Source organism: Theropithecus gelada, chromosome 5, assembly GCF_003255815.1.
Source record: "Theropithecus gelada isolate Dixy chromosome 5, Tgel_1.0, whole genome shotgun sequence".
Lineage (NCBI taxonomy): Eukaryota > Metazoa > Chordata > Mammalia > Primates > Cercopithecidae > Theropithecus > Theropithecus gelada.
This window is the reverse complement of record NC_037672.1, coordinates 63,538,461-63,558,590: the sequence shown is the minus strand read 5'-3', so window position 1 is coordinate 63,558,590 and position 20,130 is coordinate 63,538,461. Positions and strand designations below refer to the sequence as shown.

The 20,130-nt window shown below is 39.8% G+C and overlaps 1 protein-coding gene across 1 annotated transcript in view; it reads left to right on the top strand.

Annotated features, from left to right (window-relative positions):
- The window catches only part of FRAS1 (Fraser extracellular matrix complex subunit 1), a 464,327-nt gene that overhangs the window by 375,850 nt on the left and 68,347 nt on the right, over nucleotides 1-20,130 (top strand). The window contains exons 48-55 of the mRNA XM_025384816.1: nucleotides 4,499-4,623; nucleotides 4,919-5,059; nucleotides 6,636-6,863; nucleotides 10,354-10,467; nucleotides 12,581-12,731; nucleotides 14,161-14,320; nucleotides 16,156-16,324; nucleotides 18,823-19,069. Coding sequence (XP_025240601.1) covers nucleotides 4,499-4,623; nucleotides 4,919-5,059; nucleotides 6,636-6,863; nucleotides 10,354-10,467; nucleotides 12,581-12,731; nucleotides 14,161-14,320; nucleotides 16,156-16,324; nucleotides 18,823-19,069 — 1,335 coding nt within the window. The remainder of the gene's footprint in view (nucleotides 1-4,498; nucleotides 4,624-4,918; nucleotides 5,060-6,635; nucleotides 6,864-10,353; nucleotides 10,468-12,580; nucleotides 12,732-14,160; nucleotides 14,321-16,155; nucleotides 16,325-18,822; nucleotides 19,070-20,130) is intronic.

The following is a 20,130-nucleotide window of genomic DNA, read 5'->3' as shown; positions in this document are numbered from 1 at the left end:
AATCAAAACCACAATGAGATACCATCTCACACCAGTTAGAATGGCGATCATTAAAAAGTCAGGAAACAACAGGTGCTGGAGAGGATGTGGAGAAATAGGAACACTTTTACACTGTTGGTGGGATTGTAAACTAGTTCAACCATTATGGAAAACAGTATGGTGATTCCTCAAGGATCTAGAACTAGATGTACCATATGACCCAGCCATCCCATTACTGGGGATATACCCAAAGGATTATAAATTATGCTGCTATAAAGAGACATGCACACGTATGTTTATTGCAGCACTATTCACAATAGCAAAGACTTGGAATCAACCCAAATGTCCATCAGTGACAGATTGGATTAAGAAAATGTGGCACATATACACCATGGAATACTATGCAGCCATAAAAAAGGGTGAGTTTGCGTCCTTTGTAGGGACATGGATGCAGCTGGAAACCATCATTCTTAGCAAACTATCACAAGAACAGAAAACCAAACACCGCATGTTCTCACTCATAGGTGGGAACTGAACAATGAGATCACTTGGACTCAGGAAGGGGAACATCACACACCGGGGCCTATCATGAGGAGGGGGGAGGGGGGAGGGATCATGAGGTCATGAGGGGGGAGGGGGGAGGGATTGCATTGGGAGTTATACCTGATGTAAATGACGAGTTGATGGGTGCAGTAGACCAACATGGCACAAGTATACATATGTAACAAACCTGCACGTTATGCACATGTACCCTACAACTTAAAGTATAATAATAATAAATAAATTAAAAAATAAAAAAAAATAAAAATAAATAAAAAATAAAAAAAAATAAAAAAAAAAAAAAGAAAACACCTTCAATGGGATTAAAACCCTTCAAGATATTTCAAATTGCAACTGCCTGCTGTGACAGCGGTAGGGACAATATGTGATTAGAAACACCACCTTGCTGGCAAATGAGCAGATGAAGTCTTCCAAAACCCAATTAGCAAAGGCTAAAATTTTAAAAATAAAAAGTGGATGAGGATTGAAAACATAGTCATGCATTGCTTAACAATGGGGAATACGTTCTGAGAAATGCATTGTCAGGCGATTTCATTATTTTGTGAACATCACAGAGTATGCTTACATAAACCTAGATGGCATAACCTGCTACACACCTGGGCTATATGCATAGCCTGTTGCTCCTAAGCAACAAACCTGTGCAACGTGTTACTATACTGAATACCGTAGGCAATTGTAACATGATGGTAAGTATTTGTGTATCGGCACATATCTACACATGGAAAATGTACAGTATTGTAATTTTATGGGATCACCATCATATGCAGTCTGTTGTTGACCGAAACTGAAATCTCATTATGTGGCGCATGACTGTATGTGCTCAAAAGAACCTCTTAGGTATTGATTATAGTGGATAATCTAAACTAATTCACCAAATATGGTTTGAGCACTTACTGTGTTCCAGGGGTTATTCTAGGTGCACATCAGTGAAGAAACATGAAAAATTCTTGTCCTCTTAAAACTCAGGTTCTAGATGCAACTTGTTACCCCTGGTACATATTTATGAGTGTCATTTAAACGATAATATTAAAACACATCAAAATCAATATTTCACACAAGAAAGAGGGTACAGCCAATAAGCCATTTTAGAAGGAACTACTCAAAAATATTGTGGTTTTTTTTTTTGAGTGGTAAGTCTATGAATGATATTTCTTTCCTACATGTCTAGATTTTTCACATTTTCTTTAATAGACATATATTACTTTCATATTGAAAAAGCGTTAAAGAAGAAGAGTGAAATTCAAGAGGTTTCTTGTCTAGATGAGTTTTACAAAAAGTGCTCCTAGAAGGTGTAAACTTTGTAATTAGACTGCCTCGAGTTCCAATTTCAGCACTGCCCCTTTATTAGCTATGTGACATAGGGTATGTCACATAACATTTTAATTATATAAATTACAGTGTCATGATATACAAAATGGGGGTAACGTGCTAACCTCAACCTCCCAGAGTTGTTAAAAGATAAAATTCAACATACATAAGCAGCCTTTAAACTGTGTTCCACCCATAATAGGTACTCAATGTTTGCTAGATTGAATTAGGAAAATCCCACTAAGGTCAAGCCTAGCACTCTCGTGCAATGTAGTGAGAATATAAAATGGTACTACCACCTTGGAAAAGCAGTTTAGCAGTTTCCCAAAAAATTACGCATACACCTAACATATATTCCAGGCATTTCACTCCTAGAGGTTTACCAAGAAGAATGAAAGCTTATGTCCATACAAAGATTTGCACACTAATCATCACGGCAGCTTTATATGTGTAGCATGCTAAATGAAAGAAACTAGACATGAAATAGTATATACTATATAATTCTATTTATTGAAAAGTAGAGAAAATGCCAACTAATCTGTAGCATCAGAAAGCAATTCATTGGTTGCTTTGCGATGGAGTAGGCGATGGGAAAGGGAAGGATGGAAGGATTATGAAGCGTAAGTTGGAAACTCGGGGTTGAAGAATTGGTTCACTATTTTGAATGAGGTGATGGTTTCTCGGTGTGCCAAAGCTTATGAAATTGCACACTTTACGCCGGGGGCAGAGGCTCACGCCTGTAATCCCAGCACTTTGGGAGGCCGAGGTGGGTGGATCACCTGAGGTCAGGAGTTAGAGACCAGCCTGGCCAATGTGGTGAAATCCAGTTTCTACTAAAAATACAAAAATTAGGCAGGTATGGTGGTAGTGTGTGCCTGTAATTCCAGCTACTCAGGAGGCTGAGGCAGGAGAATCACTTGAACCTGGGAGGCGGAGGTTGCAGTGAGCTGAGATTGTGTCACTGCACTCCAGCCTGGGCAACAAAGCAAGACCCTATCTCAAAAAAAAAAAAAAAAAAAAGAAAGAAAGAAAGAAAAGAAAAAGAAATTGCACACTCTATATATGTGTAATTTATTATGTGTCAATTTTACCTCAATAAAAAATATTTTAAAAAATCAATCTCAAGAGGAAGGCAAAATCTATCACCTTTCTTAATCAGTCTTAGACTTCCATAAAGGGAACAGTGAATTAGGTGACCAGTTGATGGTGAGAATCCAAATGAGATTTTCCTGTGAGCTGTGAGAATGGATTCACAGCAGGGGGAAGAGATTTAAATTTCTCAGTACAGCCAGTCTGAAGTTATTAAATTTTTAAAGAATGGTATGGATTTCTGTCCAGAGCCAAAAGACAAAGCTATAAGACAGGGTGCTACATTTCTTGCCTGTCAAGAACTGATGTAGCAAGCACAGAAATATAAAATGCCTCATCAAAAAATTAATGCCCCCATATTCAGGAGGCTATTGTATCTGTGTGACAAATTTCAGATGATAAGGAGAGATGCAAATGTAAACCATGTGGGTTGATTTTTTTTTTTTTTTTTACTTCTTGAAGATACAGCAGTGATACTGATGTCACCCTTAAATATATAAGTCAATGTAGAATCTTTGTTTTCTTTGTAGGTTAACAATGACAAATCATAAAACCCAGAATACAGCAAATCAATTTCAGGGCCAAACTAAAGGACTAGATTACATTGATTAATACCTCAAAACCCAGAATCAGAAGGAGATAATTTGTGCTAGAGGATGAAAAGATGTGATTTTCATTTCAGTCTTGATTGGCACCTGGGTATGAGTGCTAGCAGCCCTAAGATAGAAGCAACAATTCCAAGTTGTTTTGCTAAATGTTGTGAGGCATTTAAAACAGAGACATTGCACATTAATGGGATAGTTTACCATTGTTTAAAATTTCTTTCAAACTTTTTGTTTTAAAAATGACTCTGGGAAAAAAATTTAACATGATTTTTTTCTCTATTATGTTATTAAAGGGTATTGTTTTTCCAGGTCATTTTTTATTTGGTATGGAATAATTGCTCATGCCCCAAAGTCATGCGGTAAGTTTTGTTACTGCCTGACTGGCTAAAGTGGGATGGGAGAAGCTAGAATCGTAGACCTGAGAGTTGAAAGGAACCTTGAAGAATATCCAATAAAATTATGGCAGCCAGGGATGGCTTACCAATCACAGAAACAAAGCCATGTGTAGCCACGCCCTGTAACGTTAGTTTAAAAGCTAAACCATTATGCAATATTTAAAATGAGGGTAGGTCTTCAGAAAGGACTGTGAGGCTTGGGGGAATATAAAACTGAAGAGAGAGGGGCTTGGAGAATAAGACAATGGCTCTACCTTTCACAGATTTTACCTACATATATAAATCCCAAGAGAAAGAAGAGTAATATTGATTGAACACCTGCTGTTGGCTTGGCACATAGAAGCCACTATAATTAAGTTAACATGCTCTCCCACAGAATATATGCTCTTGTATCCACAAACAACTCTTAACACAAGGTCCTCAAGAGCAGGACATAAATGCTATAAGAAAAATACAAAGGACTGTCTCCCTCTCTCTGGTGAGAGTATGACACTTCCCTAGCCTTAGATGTATGGCTAGCATTTTAATATCCTCTCTGTTTCTCTCTTCCCCTTTTTCTAGGTATCCAGATTAGTTCCTTTACTCAAGCTGACCTGACTTCACGAAATGTTCAGTATGTCCATTCTAGTGAGGCTGAGAAACATTCAGATGCCTTCAGCTTTACACTGTCTGATGGAGTCAATGAGGTAGGTGAGCACTGGACTCCATCCTTGAAAAGTACTGATTCCTCACCATCTTCTTTGAATGGAGTAGGCAGAGTGACTGGTGAAAAGAGAGCTTCATTTTCCTCTGCTCTCAGTCAAGGAGTAGGGGCAGCCTCTGTAGCCAGCTTGGTTCTTGCCCAAGAGGACTCACTTTGGGGCTCCTAATTATTGACTTGTGCCAGAAATGTGTGAAAGGGAAAGTAGAGAGCACCCACCTTGGACTTGTTGGGTAGGTGGTAGGGACAGGTGTCCCACCTGCACTTTCCTGCCATTCTAGGTAACTCAGACTTTCCATATCACTCTTCACCCTGTCGATGATTTGCTGCCCATCGTACAGAACTCAGGGATGCGGGTGCAGGAGGGCGTGAGGAAGACCATCACAGAGTTTGAGCTTAAGGCGGTGGATGCTGACACAGAGGTAAGAGCGCTTCCTCCCCTGGGTTCTCTGGCTAAATGAGAGGCTGACCTGGTGGCAGCTATCGCTTTGCAGCTGTGCATCCTGATGGTAGGGAGGAACTGTAAGGTGAGTGCAAACATCCTTGAAGGATTAAGAAACAGAAGATACCCTGGCCTTCTAGAAAAGAAAATCAAATGCATTTGAGATAAAATTGCTTTAAACCCTTTCTAAAAACCTAAATACATTCATCCTCTCCCTTGAGTACATGTAACAATCCTTTTAACATGTTATAGCTCTTGCTATAATGCTGATTTTGTACTGATCTACAGAAAATCAGGTAGATGACATTTTACCCATTAGTGTGAACAGGGATTTTCTATACCTATATGCCCTTTTCTCCATTTCACCTCCTTCATCCAGACTTCTCTGATGGCAACTAATTATTACAATTTGAGCCTCCTCAAAAACTAGGCTTTGTACAGTAAAACAGCGCATGTGGAGACTAAGCTCTTATTCTCATGCTTCCAGATTAAAGCATCTCACATTCTGACATGACTTAGCTCACTTATTAATTAGTTCTCTGTGCCAGCACTCTTTGATTGATTGATTCTTTCATCAAATATTAATTACGTATGATGTTCTAGGCTCTGCTGTAGATGCTAAAGACAGGGCTGTAACAAGACAGATAAAGTTGCAGGCTTAGAGAGTTTACTACCTTTAGTTGGGGAAAAGACAGTAAAGAAAGAAGGAACATACTATGATCAGATACAATGAGTGCTATGAAGAAAAATAAAGGCAGATGAGGGAGATAGAGATTGATAGATGTGCTACTTCAGAGTATCCAAAGAAGGCCTCTCTGAGGAGGTCATACTTTAGCAAAGACGTTGTTAAGCAAAAGTTATCTGGGAGAATTCACCCTCCAGACAGCGGAACCAGAAATGCAAAGGCACTGTGATCTAGTGCACTTAGACTCTGGGAATAACTGTAGCAAAGGTGGCAAGAGGCCAAGAGACTGGAACCCATTGAATAGACAGGAGGAAAGAATGAGGCCAGAGAGAAACCCTGGGACTAGGTCATAGAGGGCCATGCTGGCCCAGGTTAGGCCTTGGCATTTTGTTCTAAGTTGGTAGGAAATCCTTGAAAAGCCTTGGGAAGGATTTTATGCCTCTTTTTCTTTCTATGGGTCACCAGCGAAGCAGTAATTAAAAATGAGAAGCTAGCTTCTGTTGTGATGCATATGAGATTCTGTATATAAGTCTTATGGGTAGATGTATGGGAAAGAAATGAACAGATTAAAAACGTCTATTTCCTATCATCTTCATAGAGGTTTACAATTCAGGCTTTCCCCAATGACCTGAAGAGAAGAAATTTAAACGTTTTAGTCTTACACCTGAAGGTACCAGAATGTAAGTGCAATTCTAGCAAACAGTGTGGTCATTCTCTTTAACCCTATTTTTGGCATCTCTAAAGAAAATACAGTCCTTACTTTATCAATGTCTTTGGGTTCTGCTACCCTTGACCAGCAATTGGGCATCACTCACTCTTTTGATTTCTGTTATGAGCTTCCCTCCCCTCTGGTATTTTGCCTTCCGGACAGGCCGAGTCTGTCACTTTCACCATCGTGCAGCCTCCACGCCATGGCACCATTGAGCGAACCAGCAACGGGCAGCATTTCCACCTCACCTCCACCTTCACCATGGAAGACATCTACCAGAACCGGGTCAGCTACAGCCATGACAGCAGTAACTCCCTCAAGGACTGGTTCACCTTCACTGTTTCTGATGGGACAAACCCCTTCTTTATCATTGAGGAAGGGGGAAAAGAGGTGAGGGGTGAGGACACTGGAGGAGGTAGCCTAGCACTGCATGGCAGAAGCAGAACATGGATTTTTACATCAAGCATACCACTGTTTGAGTTCTTGTTCTGTCACTAGCTAGTAGGTTGGCCTTGGGCAAATTACATATCTAAGCCTCAGTTTTTCATCTGTAAAATGGACAGTAATTATCTGCTTCAAATAGTTGGTTTAAGGATCCAAGGAGGTGATCCACATAAAATACTTAACACCATTGACAAATAGTGCTCAATAAATGGTGATAGTTCTTGTTGTTAGTATTACTGTTATTTCTGTTTTCTTTTTGCCCATCCTTTACCCTTTAATTTTTCTTTCATCTGGTTTTTGAATAATGTTTTATATCTCTAGATTGTTTTTCTCTTTTTGGGCTGGATCCCCTCAGCCTAAACAGAGTTTCTCAGTCTTTGAGAAATAGCAGTGGTTAAGAGTGTGGTTTTTGCATCCAAAATATATTGATTTTTAAAAATAATTTTTATTTTTAATTTTTGTGGATACACAGTAGGTGTATATATATTTTTGGGGTACATGAGTTGTTTTGATATGGGCATGCAATGAGTAACACTCATATCATGGAAAATGGTGTATCCATCCCCTCAAGCATTTATCCTTTGTGTTACAAACAATCCAGTTATTCTCTTTTAGTTATTTTAAAATGTACAATTAAATTATTTTTGACATTAGTCACCTGTCATGCTAGCAAAAACTATGCCTTATTCATTCATTCTGACTTTTTTTCTTACCCATTAACCATCTCTGCCCTCTTATTACTCTTCCCAGCCTCTAGTAACTATTCTTCTCCTCTCTAGCTCAATGGGTTCAGTTGTTTTGATTTTTAGATCCCATCTATAAGTGAGAACATGTGATGTTTCATTGTGCCTGACTTTTTTCACTTAATATAATGGCCTCCAGTTCTATCCATGTTGTTGCAAATGACTGAATCTCCTTCTTTTTTATGGCTGAATAGTACTCCATTGTGTATACGTATCACATTTTCTTTATCCATTAATCTGTTGATGGACACTTAGGTTGCTTCCAAATCTTGGCTATTGTGAACAGTGCTTCAACAAACATAGGAGTGCGACTATCTCTCTGATATACTGACTTCCTTTCTTTTGAGAATATACCCAGCAATGGGATCGCTGGATTGTATGGTAGCTCTATTTTTAGTTTTTTGAGGAACCTCCAAACTGTTCTCCATCGTGGTTGTACTGATTTACGTTCCCACCAACAGTGAATGAGGGTTCCCTTTTCTCCACATTCTCGTTAGCATTTTTTATTGCCTGTCTTTTAGATAAAAGCCACGTTAACTGGGGTGAGATGACATCTCATTGTAGTTTTGATTTGCATTTCTCTGGTGATCAGTGATATTGAGCACTTTTTCATATGTCTCTTTTCCATTTGTATATCTTCTTTTGACAAATGTCTATTCAAATCTTTTGCCCATTTTAAAATTAGATTATTAGATTTTTTCCAGTAGAATTGTTTAAGCTCCTAGTATATTCTGCTTATTAATCCCTTGTAGATGAGTAGATGGCAGATATTTTCACCCATTCCTTGGGTGGTCCCTTCACTGTGTTAATTGTTTCCTTCGCTGTGCAGAAACCTTTTAAGTTGATGCGATCCCTTTTGTCCATTTTCACTTTGGTTGTCTGTGCTTGTGGGATAACACTTAAGAAATCTTTGCTCACACTGACATCCTAGAGAGTTTCTAAATGCTTTCTTGTAGTAGTTTCATCATTCGAGGTCTTAGGTTTAATTCTCTAGTTGATTTTGATTTGATTTTTGTATGTGGTGAGAGATAGGGGTCCAGGTTCATTCTTCTGCATATGTATCCTAAAAGATACTGATTTAATTTCCAGCGCTGTCATGTACAAACTGAATGTACTTGTAAATCATTTAAACTTTCTAAGCCTCACTTTCCCTATCTGTAAAGTAGGAGTGATACATATTCTCCTGATGTATATAAAGCACTTAGCCCAGTGCCTGGTACACAGGGAACATCAGATAAACTGAAGCTGTAATCATCATCATCATCATCATCATCATCATCATCATCATCATCTTAGAACCAGCTTGTGAAACCAGTAAAACGCTTTTCTATTGAGGTCGTGCAACTGACAAGCTTTACTTACTAAAGGAACTGCTGTCTTCTAACATCCAGATGATCAGAAGAAACGTTGATTCCCCTTCCACTCCCTTGCTGCCATTTTTCTCATCCCTTCATTTGTTAACCAGCTCTCCTGCAGTTCCTAAACTGCAATTCTGATGAAAGGTATCTGACCTGGGGGAGGCAGTTTTAGTGAGTGGCATGTGTACACCTTACTATACCTCCAAGATAACAAAAGGATCTCAGGCCTTCACAGCTCCTTTTCTACTTTGACAATGAAGGATTATTTTCCTGGAAAAAAGATCCTCTGTGTCCTTTCGAGACAAACGGTCTGTGAGAAGGTCATTCTCCGTTAGCTGGTATGTCGGTGGGATGGCTCTTGGGATTTTCCTGCTATTTCGGTGTCTGCACAGCATCACCACCTGGCAAGTCATCACTCTTGTTTTCTCTCTCCCAAACTGTAGCTGCTCCCCAGTTAGTTTGACTTTCAGAAGAGAGAAAAGATTTCAGGATATATCAGCAAGAGGGCTACTGTTCTTATAAACAAAACATTACAGCAGGTCTCTGGAGGGTCGGTGTCATTTTAAAACAAAAATGGAAATTATTTAGAAGGTGGCTTGTGGGAGATTGAAAAGCCAACATCTCATTGCCCTGTGTCCCAGCTTGCTGTATCCACCCAGCAACAGTGAGGTGCTGGATCCAATTTATGATGTGTGTGTTGCATGCCTGCATGTGCGTATCTGTGAGAATGGGATTATAAACAAAATTTCCTTTTCACTATTCCCACAAATGCTTTTATTCCTGATTTCTTCTGCCCCTCACACTCGTATAGAGAGGTCTCCCTTAAAACAGACAACAACGGGAAAAGGAAAAAAACAAAAACAAAGAAAATATCTTCCCATGATATTTCACATCTGGCATAATCCCACCTAGATATTTCAACATTAACAATTTAATGATTATTTTTGTCAGCCTCTCATGAAAATTTTAACAAGGTTTATTGAAAGGGAAAATACTGTTTATTTTTTCATCCCAAGACAATATTGAACTCGACTAAAGAAGACATAGGTGTGTAAAAACCAACTTCCATAGAAGGTGAAATGCCAGCAAGAATGCCACTTGTTTTTTTGTTTTTTTGGTTTTTTTCTTTTCTTCCTACAGTGTTCTCACTATATCATTCAGCTTTCTCCCTTAGGTCTTGTGCCAAGACGATAAGGGATGGGAATGGGCTCAGTTGCCCATCCCTCATCTCTGAAGTGTCAGCAGATTTCACGGGTTTCAGCTGTGTAGGCCCTGGGCTTGACATACTTCAGGTGCTTGTGAATGATGAGTTTTCTTTTCTGCCCTCCCCTACAGATTATGACAGCAGCGCCTCAGTCATTCCAGGTAGACATCCTCCCAGTAGATGATGGCACGCCTAGAATTGTCACCAACCTGGGACTCCAGTGGCTGGAGTACATGGATGGCAAGGTAAGGCCTGCCCCTCCGTCATGTTCACACCACCCAACTTGGGCTACATCCTTATTCACGACAATGACTGACGAATAGAACTCCAGTTCCGCTCACCTGTTTGTCCCTCCCTAAATAAACTGATTTTCCTGAGATTAGTGAGCTCCATGAGTTTGGTTAGAATTGTTGATTGGTTTATTAGATTGTGTAGGATCAGTTATGATTGTGTATAGTTTAAGATGCTCTTACAAAAAGACCCCAAAATATAGTAGGTCAAACTAGATAGAAGTTTATTTATTTATTTTCTCACATACAGGGTGGAAGTAAGTGGGCAGTGCAGGGCTCTACCTGAGCACTTAGAGATGTGGATTCCTTCCACCTAATTGTTCTGCCATCACTAAGTGGTTGCTATTGACAACCTGGTCAAACTTCTTCAGAAATTCATCAATATACAGTTGGCCCTCAGTATCCACAGGTGCCACATCTGTGGATTCTAACAACTGTGGCTCAAAAATATTTGAAGGGAAAACAAAAGAAATAATACAACTTTTAAAAATATAGTACAACAACTGTTTATATAGCATTTATGCCATGTTAGGTATTATAAGTAATCTTGACTTAAAGTATCCAAGAGACAGTGTATTGGTTATACGCAAGTACTATGCCATTTTATATAAGGAATTTGAGCATCCATGGATTTTGTAATCCTCAGAGAAGCCTAGAATCAATCCCCATAGATACCGAGGGACAGCTGTACCAGCATATGGAAAGGAGAAAACAGAAAGAGAGGGGCAAGGAACTCCATATTAAGCAAGTGATACAGAAATTGAATACATTCCTTGCACTCATATTTATTGGCAATAAATTGTTCATATGGCCCAAATGTTGCATGGGAGGCTGGGAAATAGTGTCTCTAGCCAGGGAGGCAGAGGCTCAGCTAAAAAACTGTTCACTAGAAGAAGGGGAGGGTGGATTTTGGAAAATATCGAGTGTCTACCATAAATGAGAAAGAAGCGGGGCGTTTTTGTAGGTAAGTGTGTGCAGATGGATTGAACTTTGGACATTCCTTTCTCTTTCTCCTAATTTCCAAATTGGTCATTTTAAGATCTATGCCATAATTTTCACCTAGTAACCATGTCAAGCACTAAATCCATATCCCCACCCAAACATAGCTCTTCGGTTGAGAACTGGTTTCTTGCATTGGTGGGTGGTATTCCTTCTAGGATGTGGCTTGTTTTCCATCTCCATGGAGCTGATTAGTTCATTGTATGTGTAGCTGTTGCACTGTAGCTTCTCATTGAACTGGTTGGGTTTAAAAAAAAAAAAAAAAACATGAATTAAAGTTAGTGCCAATTTCTCCTATGCTCTATTTGATCTTTTTTCCCCACCTTATTCAGAGCAATTCCATTCTCTTCTCAATCCTCTCCAATTGGGTTTCTACCCCCTACTCCTACTCCTTTGCAGTAACTGTTATTAAAGTCACCAGTGACCTCTATTTTGCCAAATCCACAGGCCAATTATCTGTCTTTACCTTACTAGACCTAAAAAAATCTTCAATGCTGTTGACCACTCTGTTTGCTCAAATGTTGGCTTTCACTAAATACTTCAGTAAATGAATGAATGAAAGTTCAGTCAGTGTATCTGGGCAATATCAGGGTACAATCTGTTTCTCTTACTCTATTTCAGGCATCATAATTGACTCTTAGAAAGTGGCCACCTTCCCTTTACTGAATTATTGTTTCAAAGTTCCAACTTTCTTTCAAGGCCCAACTCTAATCCCGCTGCCTCCAATTCATCCTCCTTTAACTCCAAATGAAATTAATCTCTCTCTCTCTCTCTCTCTCTCCCCCTCTCTCTCTTAAAAAGTGTACAGCCCTCTTTTTATGTCTTCCATTATAGCTCTTGCCACATTGACCTTGTGCATGAGCCTTTCTTTCCCCATAAAGTGTGAATACTTCAAGGGAAGAAGCTGGGATAGTTTTCATCCTCATAGCCTCTCCAATCCTGACAAAGTTTTCTATGCAGTAAATATAGTCAGTAAATCATTGTTGAACTGAATTAAATCTGAGTCAGAGGGTCTTGTTCCTGCTTTATTCCCACCTCAGGAATTAAATTTAATGGGTTTCTATTCTAGGCAACCAACCTGATCACCAAGAAGGAACTGCTGACCGTGGACCCAGACACCGAGGATGCACAGCTAGTCTATGAGATAACGACGAGCCCTAAGCATGGCTTTGTGGAGAACAAGCTGCAGCCTAGCAGAGCTGCTGCCACTTTCACCCAGGGTGGGGACTCTCTGGGGACTTAGAAATGGGAGACATGTATGCCAATGTCACACTCCCTATCTCCCATATTCTTCTCACAGCCACTTCCAGCTACTTATGCCCAAGTAACCTCTTTGCAAACAGAGATCTTCTAGTGCCTAACCATCCAACTTATGAATTTATTTCTCCTGGGTTTTTTTTCCCTGTGATGCTTAACTATGGCAAATAAAAATTCACCTTTACCGTGCTCCCTCAACTCCTAAATTGCTCTAAGTGTTGTCCAGGTTTTCTGGAAAAGAATGCATGATACTGCTTGGTTTTCTTTAAAAACAATAACAACAAGAAAGCAAAAAATAGCAAGTAGACATTATGAAAGATCTGTGATCCTGTGTGGTTTATTTTTTTGATCTCTAAGGATTATAGACTTTAAGTCTTCAGCCTATAAATTAAAATCAACATGTAGAGGTTGCTCAACAGAAATATTTTCCCTATTTTGAATCACCTCAAGTAGGCCATTTGTATTTTCATTTTTTATAAGCTTGTCAGGCTCCTCTAGACTTTTTTCAGGATGGACTTGACTGAGAGCAGTCATTGCAAAACTGCATCTCAAAATTCGTTCTCCATGAATTTTCTCTTTACTTTCTGTCCTCAATTGAATGTTCTCTCCTCACACCTTTTTAGCTGTGCTTTGTGTATGGGATGTTTTAACTCAACTCAGCTATTCTTATTAGCACATACCTTCCAAAGAACCTTTATTAGAAGGAGTTAGGTCTGAGTATGAGGCTATAAACACAGAGGATGGGGTCAAAGACTTTTCTCTGTCAACTCTAGGACTTGCCGTCAACATCCACAAACATTTATTGAAGTGCTTTTTGTCAGGACCCTGGGATTCTCGTTTTATAAGAGCATAAGAGATATTTACAATATCTCTGTAAATAAAGATGGACCTTTTCTTTCACAGAGCTTCAGGATTTTCTTTTAAAATCTGACAGAAACATTTATTTTAAAGACTACTATACTTGGCCAGGCACAGTGGCTCACGTCTGTAATCCCAGCACTTTGGGAGGCTGAGGCGGGCGGATCACGAAGTCGGGAGATCGAGACCATCCTGGCTAACATGAAATCCCGTCTCTATAAACATACAAAAAATTAGCCAGGCATGGTGGCGGGGGCCTGTAGTCCCAGCTACTCAGGAGGCTGAGGCAGGAGAGTGGTGTGAACCCGGGAGGCAGAGCTTGCACTCCAGCCTGGGCCACGAGCGAGACTCCGTCTCAGAAAAAAAATAAAAATAAATAAATAAATAAATAAATAACTACTATACTTTTGGTGCTTGGGAAAATAAGTTTTGTCTGTAACCCATTTAGAAGAATAAACTAGGTATGTTGGTGTGGTAATCTATGACGCTGTTGTTACATCCCTGGGTTAATTCACAGAGTCTTTTTTCTCACAGAGGATGTGAACTTGGGGTTGATTCGTTACGTGTTGCACGAGGAGAAGATCCATGAGATGATGGATAGTTTTCAGTTTCTGGTGAAAGACAGTAAACCCAACGTGGTTAGCGACAATGTCTTCCATATCCAGTGGTCCCGCATCAGCTTTAAATATACCAGGTACAAGTTTGACTGTGCTTTCCTACTTGAGAAATCAATCAGGCAAGCAGAGGGAGTCAGGATGAAGGATGCTGGGGGGGCAGCTCTAGTCACCTGTTGGTGGTGGTGATGGTGATAATGGCAGCGATAAAAGTAATAATTTCACCAAATATTTATTGAGCACTGTATGTATTAAGTACTGCACTAGGACTTGCCATGCATCATCTTATATAATACTTGCAGTTCTGAGATGAATTCCATTCCTGTCCCCACAGTGGCAAACTAATAGGGACAGAAACTTGTTTATGTAACTTGTCCACAGTCACATAGCTAATAAGCAGTAAGACCAGGATGTAAGCCCAGTGATCTTAACGATGTGCTCTACTGCTTCTCAAATGTTTTTGCTTCTGTCTTTAAGTTTAAGAAGAGAGTCTAGTAGAACTGATAGGAAAAATAAAAATAGGCATTCAAGTTTGGAAAATAATCACTGGCCTACACTGTCAATATCTTCACCTTCCATCTGTATTCTCCTTGTTCTCAAGCCTGTTTTCTCCCCTGGCTTCTTTGGGTTTGGTAGGAATGTATATCTTTAGGGCTAAATGCATGGCTTAATGTAGACAGCACTTTAAGATGCTTTTCTAATCTGTTAGAGAAAGGCAAACAGAGAGATACTGATTGTTAAGAGTAGTGTGCAAGCATGGTGCTGATTTTATAGGTTAGATTATAACTGGGATTATAATTTATGTGGGTGAAATATTCTTTAAGTCTACATTTCAGAGCCTCACTATCCAAGAAATCAGCTTCATGAAAATTCAGATAAAAATTAGAACTTGTGGGGAAAAAAGGAAGACTTAAAACCTTGATTTCATGTTCCCCAAATTCAGGCTATTCGACTCTTACACACATTTGGAGAATTAGAGGAAAATTAGAATCAACTTTTACATATGTAATGTTTTGCTGTTATTTACCTCTCAATTTATTTGCCTTCAAAATTCAATAAATTCAATAAAATTCATCCCTTTTTCTGGACAACCCTCCAACATTTAGTGGAGTACGTGGTATACAGGATCCCAAAGCTGGCAATGAGGACTGAGCTCTCAGAGGCACTTTCCCTGCTGTTCTCACAGCCACAAGACATGCACCCAGGTCCAAGGGCCATCCTCAGTGGTGAAAAACAAAACCCAGCTCATGCCCTACTTTCTGTGGGCTTTCCAAACCTAGATACTTATTATGAATCAATAGCACATGAATAGTTGGCCTTCTACTTTACAAATGCAACAGAGATTCTGAGCAGGAAGCTAAATTAATCCTGTTCTTCCCTCATTGTCTTAAAGTTCCATTTGTCTAAACACCTCTGTTAGGTAGGCTTACCTCACATTTTCTTAATTCTGCTTCTGCCCTGACTCCATTACACAGTTCCTGGAGATCTGGTCCAGTCAGTTCCCACCTAAGTCATTGATTGCCTTCAGAGCAGCTTTCTTCCCTAAGAACCCTGAGAACCCACTGATCTCTTGTGATTACTCAACCGCAGTAGGGAGAGATTGTTTTTCCTTTCTCTGTGCCCCAAAATCTGAAGTTCATAGCTCCTATGTGCTGTCCATCTCCAAAACTGACTCTCAGCTTGCTTCCAAAGCAGGGAAGACGACATTCTGCATCCACAGCTTTCCTGTTTATTTGATGCTCTGATTGTTCAGGTGAGCTCATTCCCTCAATTTACAGCCTGGATTCTTAGAGGAACCAAACTTCCTCTTCTCTACCTAATGCCAAGAATCAAATGGAAGAGACAGGCATTAAACAAGTTGTTTTTTCATAACCATGGGGCATATTTTAAGAGATGCCTTTTTGCGTGCTTCCAGCTACAATGTCAGTGAGAAGGCAGGGTCTGTCAGTGTCACGGTGCAGAGGACTGGGAACCTGAACCAATATGCCATCGTCCTGTGTCGCACTGAGCAAGGCACTGCCAGCTCCAGCTCCAGGGTCAGCTCCCAACCTGGGCAACAGGACTACGTAGAGTATGCTGGCCAGGTAGGTGGGGTGGTGGGGTTGGGGAAGGCTCCAGCAAGGGCTGTGACGTGGCTGCAAGCGATTGTGGTACTTTCCCACTTCTTACCCAACTTTGCTTTTCATTAGTGTCCTTCCTCAAGTATTAAATAGTTTTCCTATGTTCCCCTCCCATAGCACTTTGTTCTTGATGATCTCTCTAACCTCCATTGAAGTTTTAACTGCCAAAGGAGAGGTTGTTGTCTAGCTTCTCTGTCTTTACATTTTGCTTCATGACAAAAAGACGTCTCCAAGCATCATGTTCTACGCTCAGCTTTGGTATCCCAACCCTTCCTCTCCCCTCATCTTTTTTACTTAAAGGGAGAAAAGAGAGTGTGTAAGGAGACTGGTTGGGAAGTCCTTAGAATAGGCTGGCTGAGATGATGGGAGCTTGGGCTTCGATTATGAAGTGAAGTTAGAGAGAAGTGGATGGATTTGACAGATGAGTGAGAATTGATAGGATTTGGCAGTGGATTGATTACACAGTGGGGCCAAAGGGAAAGATGGATGATGATGCCTCTTGCTAGGAAGGAACATGTAAGAGGAGCCTGTTTGGCAAGGTTTGGTGCTCGTGACTTTGCTTGCTTTGGCCATGTTGAGTATAAATTGTCTTAGAAACAGCAGAGGCCGGGCGCGGTGGCTCAAGCCTGTAATCCCAGCACTTTGGGAAGCCAAGACGGGCAGATCACGAGGTCAGGAGATCGAGACCATCCTGGCTAACACAGTGAAACCCCATCTCTACTAAAAAAATACCAAAAAACTAGCTGGGCATGGTGGCGGGTGCCTGTAGTCCCAGCTACTCGGGAGGCTGAGGCAGGAGAATGGCGTAAACCAGGGAGGCGGAGCTTGCAGTGAGCTGAGATCCGGCCACTGCATTCCAGCCTGGGTGACAGAGTGAGACTCCGTCTCAAAAAAAAAAGAAAAAAGAAACAGCAGGTTGACCACTGTATAGATGGGCAGAGAGTGCAGAGAAGAATCTGGTGTCCAGAGAGAAATTTGCAAGTCATCTACATACCAGTGGTAATTAAGGGTGGCAATAAGAAAGAAAAAGGAAAGAGTGAAAGCAGAAGAGAAAGGAGGACTTAAATAGTCAACAAATGCAGGGTCCCATGTGTTTGTCATCTTTTATGGAGGGCACAATATCTGGCACTTAATGTTGTTTTTCAAAGCAACTTTATTATTATTATGGTGACACAGATCTCTGTAAAGAGAAGTGGGCTCTGGTCTTTAATTGAGGCATTTCAGCTGGACTAAGCTAATGCCTCTTATGTCAAATGTAAGTGAGGAATTAGGAAAGAACAGATAAGCTAATGTCTTTCAGCTAAATGATAAGACAGAGGATATTCTTGTGTTTTGCAGGGAAAGACAAAAGACTGTCAGTGTATTCTAGATCTTATGTAAAGATCTGTTGAGTGTTTCATTTCATTGGGGGTGTTTTAAAATACGAAGCTTAATAAAACTTAATGTGATTAGTTGATTAGGTATGTACTAATAATTTTCTGTTCCATTAAAATTTTTGTGGATTTTTATGTCCCCAAACATTTATGACTGTTTTTCGTACATATTTCAGTTGTCTCCGTTTACATAAAGTATAGCCCAGGCCCATTTCCTGCACTTACAGTTTTGGACAAGTCCATAGTCATGGTTTCATTTGAAGGTTTTTAATTTCTTTCTTTCTTCTTTTTTTAAACAAAGTAAAACCAGAATAAATCCCTATAAGTTCACAATTGTGTGCATATAAAATAATTTGTGTGTTTTGTACTGGGCTAAAATCATTCACATTTTAATAGCAAAGGGTGTAGTCAAAATATCAAGTTAAAATTAGTCTACCTTGTTTATAACGTAATTTTCTATAAATTTAAATTCCATTATTCGGTACACTGGAATTTTATGTCAATTTTAATTGTGTAAGTAAATATGGCGATAGTAATGATAATATCTTATGTTTGTATGGTGCTTTAAAATACACTTAGCACCTTCGTATACAAGACCTCCTTTAGAAGTAGGAATATTACTATTTTTTCTTTAGTTGATGAGGAATCTGATGTTTATAAAGCTTCATAACCTAATACGGCTTGGAAGTAACAGAACCAGACCTGAGAACAGAACTTCACACTCCAAGACCAGAGATCTTCCAGAAAGGGAACTGAGTCATCAAATGATGACTATGGCTGCGCCAAGTGAGTTAATAAGACAGGCTATAAAGAGTTACTACATGTTTTTCTCTGGTCACCAACGGTAGGAGAGATTTTGCTCCTTCATGTTCTTATACACTAAAGCAGCCTTCCTGTACAGGTTAAGAATGGGAAGAGGTGGCTGGGTGTTCCAGGTGATACAGCAGGGAACCAGGGCTGGGAGAACCAGCTATCTCAGTCAGTTCTCTGCCCACTGGGCTTAGATGCTCTTTTCCTATTATGCCCTTGGGGAGCAGAGCAGGGGAAGCTCAGGCACAGCTTAATTTCTTGTTGGTTCCTTTGTGACAGGTCCAGTTTGATGAGCGAGAGGACACCAAGTCCTGCACCATTGTCATCAACGATGACGACGTGTTTGAAAATGTTGAGAGTTTCACTGTGGAGCTCAGCATGCCAGCTTATGCCCTGTTAGGGGAATTCACCCGGGCGAAGGTCATTATTAACGACACTGAGGATGAACCCACATTACAGTTTGACAAGAAGATCTACCGGGTCAACGAGAGTGCTGGTTTTCTGTTTGCACCTATTGAAAGAAAAGGTCTGTTGGTGCCAGGTGACAAAGAGCTATAATAATTGCTAACATTTATTGAGTTCCTATTATGTGCTAAGTGCTCATCTCATGCATTATATTAACTCACATGTGTACTTTCCACGTATTAACTCATTTGGTTCCCACAATAACCCTAATGATGATTCTATCCATAGTGACTACCATCAGAAAGCCTCTTTTGTTAGTTCAGGTTGTTAGAGCTCCCATTTATTCTTGAATTGGACTAGAAGACTGGTTACATTTAGCCTTTCAAATTATTCATGAATCAGTATTCTTAATTAATTACCCAATCCATAAAATATTTAATAACCTTGGTCAAGGAGGGAAGTTACAGTTCCTAAGGACTGGCTTTCCATCTTATTCTTGGAAGACAGAAATATGCTGAAAATTTCCGTATGTGACAGTCATATGTAGAGCTCAGATGAGAAATAAACTGTGTGTAAGAAATGAAGGGCAATTCTTTTTTGTTTTGTTTTCAGTCGATACATAATAATTGTGCATGTTGATAAAAAGGCAATTCTTGAGGAGTTGGAAATAAAAATAAAGATCATATGAAATTATGATTATGTAAGATTGAGACTTTAAAACACATGGAAATTGAACCTCCATTCAAAGGCACAACAAGACTGTAAATGATGATGTTGGGTTTCTTTATTGAATCTGCTGACTGGGTGTTAGTGTAACAAATACTGTAGATAGCAAAAACCCTTGGTAATACCACTTGGAAAACAAGCAAGCCTCATTGATTGCTCTGGGCCACCAAGCCAGGCCCAGAACAGACTGTCACCAAGGGAAGTGGCAGCCCTAATAAGTAAAGTCATTTGTATAGAGTGGCAGGTTTTATTTTGTTTTGTCTTTCTCTTTTTAAATAAGCCTGCTTCTCTCTGGGAATTAAAGTATAGAAGTTTATTCAGAAAGGCAGTGAACTGTGCTTATAGCACTACCTTCAGGACACAATTACTTTGCTACTTACAGTACCAAATATGTGTCTTATCTTTCCACCTGCTGTGGTCTTAGATGGTGGGCAATGAGTCTTGCAAATTAACAGA